Consider the following 12,552-nt stretch of genomic DNA (forward strand, 5'->3'; position numbering starts at 1 on the left):
ACCAGATCTTTGTCCACCCGAGAGTTACTCCCCTGGCCACCCACATCAGTTGGTGTGGAGCAAATGGAACCTCATGATATGCATACAATCAAGAAATGATAGATCAATATTTAACAGTCCAATATTGCCCTAACAACCGCGCTGATATGTGATTCTGAAAGCAATGCCTCTGACTTCATATCTGCTGCGATCATAAACAGATAATACAACCTTGACAAACCTAAAGTCCAATCACAGATGAGCTCACAGTTTATGCAATAATGAAGAGGAATTTCACATGGCTAAGCTGAAGTGTGTGCACGCACGCACGCACGGATGCGCACGCACGCACGCACACACACACACACACACACACACACATACACACACACACACACACACACACACACACACACACACACACACACACACACACACACACACACACACACACAGTAAGCCATATCATCCTTGGAAACAAAGGAGGACTGCCTTTATGTGCAATACATTCACTCACTCACACACCGATGGTGGAGGAAACCATGAAGGTGCCTCAAAGAACCATCACAAAATGTAGTACCCTATAGCCTTTTAAAGAACTCGGATATTGGCGGATCCCAGTGAGAAATTGTTCAGTAGAAAAGGCTTGTATTATCCATTCCAAGTTGTATTAGCCTTTGGTCGTGAGGTTAAACTATGTACCCGTATCCCATGGTTTTCTTTTACATGAATGGTGGTCAACATTTCTACACTAGGCCATTTCGCCATAGATAAGATGTTCCTTCCCTTGGTGTCCTCTATACTGAATATTATTTGGCAAAAGTAAACTCTTATCACTCCATCTTGGGACCAGAATTTCAATTCCCAAACCAAATAATTCTGTACCTGGAAATTAGACCCACATTTCTCACTTTTGCCCCTGTATCAATCAATCTATTGTTTGTTTTTTCTTTGGATGGATTAAAGCAAAAATAAAATATCACGACTGAAAATGTTTGTAAGACCAAGTCCTAATGTGCGATTTGTGAAACAGTATGAAAAGGAATAGAGTTCAGAATGATTTGTTGGACTGAAAGTATAATGTAGAATTTCTACATTATATAGAATTTGTCAGAAGTAAGTAATACGTTAAATTCCTAGTGTCTGATCATGGCCATTCTATGATATCTGGAGTTCCAGAAGGATATTCAATGAAAATAACTGTTCTCACAGATTCACTCAAAGCTCACTCTCTTTTATATTTAGATCAATTTATTTGCCAGAATACAGTGATCGAGAAACAAAACATGGTACAAAATGTGCTTTCTTGATCCAAATATGCAAATTAGAAAATAAGGAAACAAATTCCGATCGAATCACATGGTAATAACTGTGAGGCCTCTTAATATTGGTAGCCCCACTGTTGTGTTCCTGAGTTCTTGGGTGAGATGGTATCCAGAATGGTGATGCGTTTGGGGTCCCAGACGCAATTCTCTTCCAAACCGCTTGTCACCATGCCACAATTGGGGGGCACCCAGGCTGTGTTATAACCATTGTAGTGCCAGGTGTGCTGCAGCGGATGGCCTTTGTGATTGATGGCGATCACTTTGCCCACGTTGACTTTCACCCTAAAGACAACACGCTGGGACTCCTCGAGATCGAGGGGGTAGCGGCTGGCTTTCTCCAGGTCCCGGCTGAGGTACACCCCCTGGCCCAGCATCCCCTCCTTAGACGGACGGAAGCCCTGGGCCCGGATGGAAGCGGCACTTGTCGCGTAGGTTCCATGGTACATGACGTAGGTTCTACCAGATGTTGGAGCTGACAAGTCATGGCGGCGTTCTACTCCAGGTGGGAGAGAGAAGTCATCTTCGGTCCATGTGAACTTACTCATGTTGGTTTCACTGTCAAAACAGAGATACTATTAGTAGGAGTATACAGTAACATGAGCTGAAGTGAAATGCATACAAAACTAGAAAAAGGACTCGGAGCACAGGTCTCCGCCAGGTCAGGTAGGTTAATGTGGGACAGCAATGTTCGGAATCAGGCGGGAATGTGAAAAAGTAGGCGGATCCGTCTTGATCACTTGACTAAAGAGATAATATGTACCGATTTGCGTGATGTTTTGACAACATTTGCAAGAGGAATATAAAAATAATGTTTAGCAAAAATCGGCCTCCTGATGGCGTTATAATAGAGCAATGTTGAAAGGGTGGCATTTGTTCCTCAAAGTAGTGCAAATATACGTGCAAAGTTTCACCACAATCGGACGCTGCGTTCATGATTTGCTGCATTTTGTTCAAAATGGGCCACAATGTCAATCTTAGCCAATCATGATGGAATATGAAAAATAAAACAGATCCGTCTTGATCACATGACTAGATCATAGAGATCATGTGTACCGATTTGTGTGAAATTTGGAGAAAATCTGAAGGAGTAATATCCAAACATGTGTTTTACATAAGCCTCCTGGTGGCGCTATAAAAGGCAGATGTGAAAAATGCAGTTTTTCCTTGGCCTATAGGGAGTGCACTTACAAAGTTTTGCACCAATCGGTGCAGTTGTAGGTAAAAACACGAATCGGCCTGTTATAGCACCACCATGAGGCTGATTAAAAAAATTCAAGTGGCATTTCTTCCTCGGCCTAGTGATGTGCATGCCAAATTTTACGGAAAGTGCATGCTGTGTTCATGATTTGAGGCATTTTGTTCAAAAGGGAGCACTCCTGCAAACTTTAAGAGCCATTCTTAGCCAATCAGGATGGAATATGAAAAATCTGAAAGACTACTTTGTAACCTTTTAACAACTATATAGCATATTATGTCCCACAAAATTATAAAGCTATATATTTAAGCAATAACAACCATCCTACCATAAATTTATAGACTCAGAGGGGGTTGACTGTATTAATGTACTATGTATAGGGCAGACAATTAGTTTCATCCTTGCATTTGCCAAGGCACCAAGGCAGAACTGCCGGTCAAAGCGAAGACTGGCCAATCACAGCGCGTCCTCGTGCTTGCAGAGACTCTTGGGTAATGTAGTCAAAGAAGTTGGCTGCCATGTGATTTGAACCCAAAGTGGTCCACTGATACCCCAAACTACATAGTACTGCTTTAAGGTCAAGTGTTACTAATGAATATTGTTACAATATATGTTGACTGATGCAAACAAATGTCACAACAAACTACTGAAAATACTATTTATTCTTATTGGTTTACAGATTATGTTTTAAACAACAAGTACAACAAATCAGTTCCAAAATCATGAACTTACCTCCTGAAGTTGGACTATGTCGGTATGCAGGCTGACAGGCTGACAATAGAGGTTTTCCTGACTTGCCTGCAGCTTTATACAGTAGTGTCTCTGAGGTGGGCGAGGTTTATACCTTTAAGTTTCGTTTGCTTTATACGGTAGTGTCTCTGAGGTGGGTGAGGTTTATACCTTTAAGTTTTGTTTACTTTATACGGTAGTGTCTCTGAGCTGGGCGAGGTTTATGCCTTTAAGTTTCGTTTACTTTATACGGTAGTGTCTCTGAGGTGGGTGAGGTTTATTATGCCTTTAAGTTTTGTTTACTTTATACAGTAGTGTCTCTGAGCTGGGCGAGGTTTATGCCTTTAAGTTTCGTTTCACCTATTTTCTTAATTTTTCCAATCATATGAAGTCAGTGGGCGGAGTCAACTGTTTTATCAGAGGCTGTAATGTGTAGACTTTGGTCCAACAGGACACCTGGACCATTAGTCATGTGAATTACTGACTGAGAAAACACCCAGAGGAACACTAGAATCTGAATAATATAACTAAAGTGTGATTTTGAATCCTATGTTGCAATCCTAAAATCTTAAGCCATTAAGACCTGAGGCTGATTCTAAAAAATGTCTTTAAATCTTAACAGTTTTCAGAAAATAATTATGTTGCTATATCAATGGTGCTTAACTTTTTCATGTCAAGGACCCCAAAAATGATATGTAATTGGTGTGTGTGTGTGTGTGTGTGTGTGTGCGTGCGTGCGTGCGTGCGTGCGTGCGTGCGCGTGCGTGATCTATGATAGTGAAATAGATGGGTGTGTGCTGACAGAAATGTGGGAGATGAGACATCCCCAACCCCAACCCCAAGCACAAGCACAAGCAAAGGAAAATGGACACCAAAGACAAGAAAGGCGAACAAAGAAAAGAACATGCAAAGGCCATGAAGAAAACAATAAAAAGGCGTTTTACACACAGACAGGGCCTTCAGGTCAAGCTCCTGTGATAGAGAAAGTAAAGTGTCACGCTTCGCTCTTGGTTTTATACTTGTGCTATAGGGAATATTTATTTCTCTCTCAATCACATATGGCTCAGTTGATTTGTCACATTCATGTCAGAAGAGCCAGCAGCACTTCAGTCAGCACATTCACTTCCATTCTATGGAAGCTAATTAAGGCATGGAGCTTTGACACATCTCATGGAGTTCAACATTGGTAAACTTTGACCGGGTGTCAACCAATAAGGTTGCCTCTAGAGGCATTTCGTTAGCAGTTTTCTTTCATCGTGTCAACCATTCCAACCCAACTTAAACAAACTACACATGCACCGTGGCCAAATACATATCTAAAAAATGTTTTCTAAGTCCTGACAGTATGTTGCTATATCAGTGTTGCTCCAACTTTTCCATGTCAAGGACTCCCAAAAGGAAAGAGGCATTTGGCCGCGGACCCCCATCTCAAAATAAGTTGTTCCAGGGACCCCCCCCAGAAGCACAGATCGGAGTTAAAAATCTATATTCAAAGATTTGTAAGAATGTTCCACAATTTTTCAAAAAATAGCCCAAACAAGTCTTAAAATGACACAAATGAGTTCCCGGTCTTACTGGATTAAAGTTGCTCAACAGAGCATGTTTTTTTTTATGTTCTATTCTATGTCATGCTTGTACCAAGTCAAGATTTATATTTTCTTATTCTGCTTGAAAGTCCTGCCTGTTAATCTTTATAGCGGGGATCATTCAATGATTATATTATTCTGCTGACTCTGCTTTTTATTACACAGTGTTTTATCTCTCAAGGTCAAAGTTTAATTTGATTTAATAACCAGTTTACTCTGGAACCAATACAAAGGAGCAGGGGGCGGGGCTTCCGTGCCCACAGCCACGCATGTTTGCTCCAAAGCCACAAAACTAACATTTAGATTATTTTCATTTCAATTTTGGGAAAATATATAACCTAAATAATATTATAGAAACAACCAGAGATAAGCTTATTACAAATGTGAGGTTATTACAGGAGTATGTTTCATTCACGTCTCTCTGACTGTGCAATCAGTGAATGACTAAAGCTGTTATATGCAGGGAGCTGATCTACAAGCTCAAAGCGACTTTGGGTATAAAACCCCCCCTGGGGGTACATGAGAGAAAGTGAAAAAAATGTAAGAATGTATTTTACTGTTGTGTTTAATGATAAAACACTGACAACGTTTGTGTGAACCTGCTGATCTGTACAGTTTAAACCAAATTAAATCAAAAATGTTACAATACTTACACAACTGTTATTGAGTAGAAAGTAAAACATTTGCAATTATTTGAACATGATTTGAACGTAATAATGACTTACTAAAATATTATGTTCACAGTCTAAAATAAATCTCATCAGGCGGCACTGATTGCAACTCTTTAACTCTATTTCTTTGTTATGTTACAGTATGTTCTTCAAAAGGTGGGTTATCATTCATTCATAGCAACTGCTAGTAGGGGGTCCCTGCTTCGTCCCCTAAGGGGTCCTTGGCTTAAAAAACGTTGAAGACCCCTGTTCTAGATCATGGCTCTGAAGGCGAACGAGAACGCTGAACCCAGCGTCAGTCCCAAGGATATGAAGAAGACCATGATGGCTCCTGTTGTCTCTGCTTCATGCTGTGCAACCATCTTTGGTCCAAAGCACATGCACAGGCTGGCCAGGTATCCATTGGAGAACCCGAAGAAGATCATGAAGAGGATGTACCAGGAGTCGTGGCCGAACCACACAGGTAGGTAGTGGCGAGGCTGCACGTTACACAGCATGAACAGAGGTACGAAGACCACCCGCACACCCACCAGGATGGGCAGCCAGATACTGTCTGCACCCGGCCACTTACAGACGCCCGTCAAGCTCTTACCAACGGTGTCCATCACGTTGAAGATCAGGAAACATGAGACGGGGATGAAGTAGGTGTCCCAGGCTCCTCCGTCTGCTATCATGGACTGGACGTCCACTGTGACTGATGGGAACATTCCGATGGTGATGGTGAAGGTGAAACATATAGACATGGCAATCACCCAGATCTGTTTGAAGATGGCCAAAACAGAAACAACTGGCTTGTCCTCCTCTTCACTCGGACTGACCACAACACCTGGCTTGTCCTGGTTGTTCTCCTGGTCAGTGGATGTCCTGGGTCTGTTGCTCTCCATGTAGTACTGGAAAAACTCCATCCTGGGCAGTGCGAAGTAGCAGAGGATGGCCAGTAGGATGACAACGCAGGCTGTGATGAAGTAGCCAAAGGCACTGTCCTGAAGAGATGAGCCAGTGGCCAGAGCACAGATCATGGAGACAGCTGCCATGAAACCGGCCAGCCCTTCTCCACTCGCGATGAGGGTGGTGTAAGACACAGGCAGCAACCCTGCCAGTCCATACACGCTGCCCTGGAAAATGGCACCAAAGGAGTTGATGCAGATGATTTTGATGATGGTGAGACAGAAGAAGGTTAATGGTGCCATCTCCACCTTCACCAGCACGGCCGTCAACAGGAAGACCACCAGAATGGCCGTCAGACTGCCTGAGATACGCAGCTTCTGAGGAATCCTCTGGTGGATGAAGGAGTTGAGGCAGCTGAAGATGAGTATGGGCGCCATGGAAGACAGCGTCATCACGTTGCTGAAGATTGATTCCAGAGCGTTCTGTGTGTTCCCGCCAACCACAGTCCCATTGACAGGTGGGTCCTTCAACCTACTGGTGAAGTACATTGTTGCTGTCAAGAAATATTTCCTCGGCAACACACCTCCTAGGCCCAAGATGAGGAAGGTTATCCACACTGCGTGATATTTATCCCTTGGTGCGTTGGTGGCCATCACAAAGTCTGATCAAAGGTCTGTGAAAGTGCTTCAATAATAATGGGCAGCAGTGACAAGGTTTGTACCGCGTTATGGAAATAATATATTGTCCATCCGGAAGGTGAATGCATAAGTCCAAGTTTATTCAGAAGAACAGCAACAAGCAAACAGCATCTCTCAGTATATAAATGCACCATTTACCTTATAATTTCTAAGCAGGAATTGACATAAAGGAGGTGTCATACCTCCTGGCCAGGGCAAATCAGATCTTTGTCCACGCGAGAGTTACTCCCCTGGCCACCCACATCAGTTGGTTTGGAGCAAATGGAACCTCATGATATGCATACAATCAAGAAATGATAGATCAATATTTAACAGTCCAATAATGCCAACAACCGCGCTGATATCTGATTCTGAAAGCAATGCCTTTGACTTCATATCAGCTGTGATCATAAACAGATAATACAACCTTGACAAACCTAAAGTCCAATCACAGATGAGCTCACAGTTTATGCAATAATGAAGAGGAATTTCACATGGCTAAGCTGAAGTGTACACACACACACACACACACACACACACACACACACACACACACACACACACACACACACACACACACACACACACACACACAGTTTAACAATGTATTTATGTCCACACACAGGGAAAGCATACAGGGGCACACATATTATAAGCGCAGTAAAGGTTACATTAACAAACTCATGGATATACAGTATGTCCTCATGATACAACACACATGTCACTCAGCCCTCCAAGTAGCAGCGGCTCCTCCACATATGGCAGCAGAGACAGCACAATACTTTGCCAGCCTTTCTGCCTCGTCTTTGGACATCCCAAGTTCGAACCCTCCAACAACCAGTGCGTGGGTATGTCCTAGGCTGGATCACCAGAGGAAACAAAGTTTTTAGTCTTGCACTGCTGCTTGGTGTTAAAGCTCTCTCTGTAGTTGTTCTCGTGGGCCTGAGATCAACTCACTGGCACTCTGGTGCCGGGAGAACGACCTCGCCCTTAACGTCGACAAGACCAAGGAGCTGATCGTGGACTTCAGGAGGCTGTGGAGAGATCATGTGCCCATCCTCAATCGATGGCGCTGCAGTGGAAAGGGTCAGCGAGTTCAAGTTCCTTTTGAGTACACGTCGAAAAGGAGCTCAAATGGGAGACACACACGTGAGGAAAAAGGCTCAGCAGCGACTGTACTGGCTCCGCCGGAGTAGGACACCCAGGGCCGGCGCGTCCATTAAGGCGACCTAGACGGCCGCCTAGAGCGGCAGTTTGGAGAGGCGGCAAAAAAAGTCGGGAAAAAATAATAATAATAATAAATCGGTAAAATTAAATAACCTAACCCTAAACCTAACCCTAAAACCGAAATAAAGTAGCCAAAAACGTATCATAACCCGCCCAAAACCCGAAAAATTCGGGCGCGCAAGGGACCCGCGCGTGCGGGAGCCTATCAGAGGAATCTCGCCTAGAGCGCTGATCAGCCTAGAACCGGCCCTGAGGACACCGCATCCTCAGGCTGCACTACAACAGCTCAGTTGAAGGCGCTCTATCAGGCTGTGTTACGGCCTGGTATGGAAACTGTACGCTGTACGGCCCGAGAAAAGAGAAGCCTACAGTGAGTAGGCTTCAGACTTAAAGTCTTGAGCCAGCGCATCATCAAGGACAAGCACCACCCAAGTCACAAACTGTTGAAACCCCTACAACGACCGCTGCTGTCAGACTGCTGAACAAGGCATGAGCCTTGTTCAGCAGTCTGATGACAGGCGGTGCTGTCAGGCTGGTCTCGGACCTTTGCTCTTTCTTGGACCTACTTGTGGATTACACCAGTGTCAGTCTACTGTATGTGGATTATGTGGTCGACACGCACTGACATGTTGCACCTTAATCCCATGTACAACGCACTGACTTTTGTCTTTTTTATTGTGTGTTTTCTAGCACCTTAACTAACGTCCATGAGTATATAATTTATACTACAGTACACATCTGATGCTATGCTCACGCACCTTTATATCTCATCTCAGGTATCATGTGTAAATATGCAGATAATCTGTTTGTTTGTTTTTTTGTTCTCTTGTTTGATCTCCTTAGTCTGATGGCCTTTTTACTGTAAACCTGTGATGTGACAATAAAGCTTACGCTGATCTACAAGCTTGTTGCTGCGTTGTAAGCTTGTAGATCTCTCCATTTTGAGGAGTGGTGACGTTTTTCGTCCGACGTAGGATGTTCTCGATTACCTTTTATGGTCTTAAATGGGGTGTGGCAGAATGCAAATGATTCTCCACGTGAACAAGCCTTTCAGACAGAAATCAGGAACATCTGCGATACACACATATCAGGGTTGTACCAAGGGGCAAGGCTGAGATATTTACTATGAGGCCAACCCGGATGTTTAGTAAATGTCCAGCGAGAGGCGCTGTTTCACCCGTGCCGACCTGTGAGTTCAGAAAGAATTTATTTTAACGCAAGCCTATGGGTTTTTACCAACTTTCAGACTCGATTTTCTTACTGTAATAAAAATTGTCATAAATTCTATATGCTTCCAGTCGCTAGTTTAAAGTCTCCTTTCAATCATCAGGATATGCGTTTTGCTAAATTATGGTTCTATTTATTATAAAATTGACGATAAAGTAGGCTATTCTCTAGGAGGGGCGGGATGATTTGATTGACACGCTACACAACCAATAGCATTCATTCCCCGCCCCCCGCTCTTGATTGACAAGTTACCCAACCAATAATGGTCTGAACTCATTCTGACGCGTAGTGAAAGATGGCGGAGCCACAGTCTGCAGCAAAGGATTCATTTTCGGTCTGTAGAAAGCAGCGGAGGGGGTTTGTCCATCTCATTTATACAGTCTATGGGTTGTACACGCCATTTTGTGAATCTCAAGTCAGTTTGGTTGATCAAAAACCTACACTACACCCCTTTAGTCACTTTATTTACACGCTAATTAGGAACAGCTTAGTGAATGAGGCCCATCAAAAGCAGCCTGCCACAAATACCATGCAGGCCTACGTTTGCAAGGCACACTGCAACCAACCTGTACGCACACTCACTCACACACACACAGTTCAAAGACGGTAATGATTTATGAGTTTTGTGTTAAGTTAAGAGCAGTTAAAACAGACAGGTCAAACTTGACTGGTAACACTGACATGGGGGGGGAGTGCGGGGGGGTTCAAACATGCTTGTCTTTAGAGTTAACCTTACATTAGGAAAAGATTCAGGTTAGTGTTAGGATTAGGCATGTATAGGCCTATTCTGTGCTTTGGACCTAAAATAGCCAATCTACGTACAAGCCGAGCTGGCAAAACAAATTAAAAATGGCATTCATAATGTGGCATTATTTATAACATTGATGTTCTCACGAGTATAGTAATAACGAGTATATCAGGCTAATACTGACATTTGGGAGATGGAGGGAGCCCGGCTGAGTTTTGTCATCAGAGCCACCAGCCACGTATGACGTGCTATACCTTCACCTCAAAACTTGAAGCTGTGGTTCAGAGAAGATCCCGCCTGTGCCCTTTGTCAAGCACCTGAAACCCTAAGGCAGTGGTTCTCAAACTTTTTCATGTTAATAGAAAAATAGACACTTATTAGCCCGCGGACCCCCCCATTTGAAAATATATGCCAGGGACCCCCATAAGAGAAGATATTTACGGCTCTAGCAATGATTCTCAACCATTTTAATTTCAAGGACCCCCAGTTTGACATGCATTAGGGCTACGGACCCCATTTAATGGCATTTCTATCTCTGGGACCCCAATTCATATTGTAAAATCAATGTTAAATTAACTCTGAGAGTGTACAAATGGAACCAAATGGACCCATTAGGGTCCATTTGGTTCCATTTGTACACTCTCAGAGTTACAGACCCACAAGGGTCCATTTGGTTCCTATCCATCATTTAGCTGGGGACCCCCTGGAACCCCCTCAAGTACCCCTGGTGGTCCCCGGACCCCACTTTGAGAACCAATGCCCTAAGGCACATTCTATCAGGGTGCCCTGCTAGGAGGCTTGCCCTACTTGCCCGAGGCCACTATACACTTGGCCACATAAATAATCAAGTAGTGGCATCAACATCGGAACAGAGGCGAACCACAGTAAATGCTCTCCCACACAAAGATCATCAGAAAAAGGACGACTTCACACCAGTCGTCCCAGCAGGCCAACCTCAAGAGCAGCATACGTCAAATGATGGAAGCATTCAGCGGTCTGCTCCAAATTGGAGAATGGAAGTGGACGTCGACAAAAAGCTTGTATTTCCACCAGAAATTTAAAACAGCATTTAAAACTCACCTTTCTGGAGGCAAAAAGGAGGTAATACCATTTTCCCGTTAGACAGACGACCCCCCCCCCTCCCCATTTTTTTTTACATGTTTTTTTTTAATGCATCTTTGTTTTTTTTGTACATATAGTGTTATCTTCGCTGTATTTTGTGTTGATATTTGAACTGTTTGGTTGCTACTATATATGTCTATGAACTGAATACCAAGGACCTCAATGGAAACAAGACCGCAAGGACTTTTTTGGACGGACCTTTTAGACAAAGTATTATAAATGTAATTGTGATGTTTACTTTTTTTTTGCCTAATAAAATATTCAATCAATCAATAAAAACCACGGGAAGAAGGGGTTGAAGAAGTGTATGAGGTTTAGCAAATACAACCCAACCCACTTTAAATCTGAGGCTTTTTTGTATACTATTTAAATGGTTTTGAGAAAAAAATATTTGTCCCAAAGTGACTGCAAAAGATTAATGCCATCTGTCCCAAAGCTCTATACCCTGTAGATATAACATGTACATAACATAGCTGTTTACACAGTGCTGTTCCCCCTACAACATTTCCCCATTTCAACTGTTTTTAATACTTTATTGTAATTGCAATTACCTCACTCCACCAGGAGAGGGAGACAATAGATATAAAAATGTATGGGTTCCTACTTGTGAATATTCACCCATTATCATCTATATCTACTTATGAATATTCACCCATGCATTTCTTCACGGATGGTCTCCACAACACTCCTATAGTTCAATAATTAACATAATTAATATCATGAGTAGACGACTATCATCTTCACATGCAAATAGAAAGGTACCACGCCCTCCTCCTTACATATTAACTGAATGCTGAAGTTTGAATTCAGATTCCAACTGATTGACATTACATTGGACAGAGAGAGGTTGCTGGTTTCAGTTAAATTGTCAAGCATGGTTTTCTTTTACATGAATGGTGGTCAACATTTCTCCATAGATATTGTTATAGATGTTCCTTCCGTTGGTGTCCTCTACGGAATATTATTTGGCAAAAGTAAACTCCTAATTCCATGTTTGGACCAGAATTTCAAATCCCAAACCCAATAATTCTGTACCTGGAAATTAGACCCACATTTCTCACCTTCGTTTTTTTTTTTGGATGGATTAAAGCAGAAATAAAAGTTCACGACTGAAAATGTTTGTAAGACCAAGTCCTAATGTGTGATTTGTGAAACAGTATGAAAGGGATCCCCCCCCC

General features: G+C 42.8%; 2 protein-coding genes across 2 annotated transcripts; both read right to left on the minus strand.

Moving 5' to 3' along the window:
* Positions 1 to 1,243: 1,243 nt before the first annotated feature.
* On the minus strand, positions 1,244 to 3,432 carry LOC311052964 (uncharacterized protein). The gene is made up of 2 exons (XM_084068285.1): positions 3,232 to 3,432; positions 1,244 to 1,859 (listed from the first exon to the last, which is right to left on the minus strand). The coding sequence occupies exon 2, from the start codon at positions 1,847 to 1,849 to the stop codon at positions 1,361 to 1,363; it is 489 nt and encodes a 162-aa protein (XP_083924411.1). The 5' UTR covers positions 1,850 to 1,859; positions 3,232 to 3,432; the 3' UTR covers positions 1,244 to 1,360.
* A 2,304-nt stretch (positions 3,433 to 5,736) lies between these two features.
* Positions 5,737 to 7,026, minus strand: LOC311053810 (equilibrative nucleoside transporter 1-like; the record flags this gene model as incomplete). Its single annotated transcript, XM_084069498.1, has 1 exon — positions 5,737 to 7,026. The coding sequence occupies one exon, from the start codon at positions 7,024 to 7,026 to the stop codon at positions 5,737 to 5,739; it is 1,290 nt and encodes a 429-aa protein (XP_083925624.1).
* Between the last annotated feature and the right edge of the window lie 5,526 nt (positions 7,027 to 12,552).

The sequence above is a fragment of the Gymnoscopelus microlampas genome (assembly GCF_963454915.1).
Source record: "Gymnoscopelus microlampas genome assembly, chromosome: 10".
Taxonomy (NCBI): domain Eukaryota; kingdom Metazoa; phylum Chordata; class Actinopteri; order Myctophiformes; family Myctophidae; genus Gymnoscopelus; species Gymnoscopelus microlampas.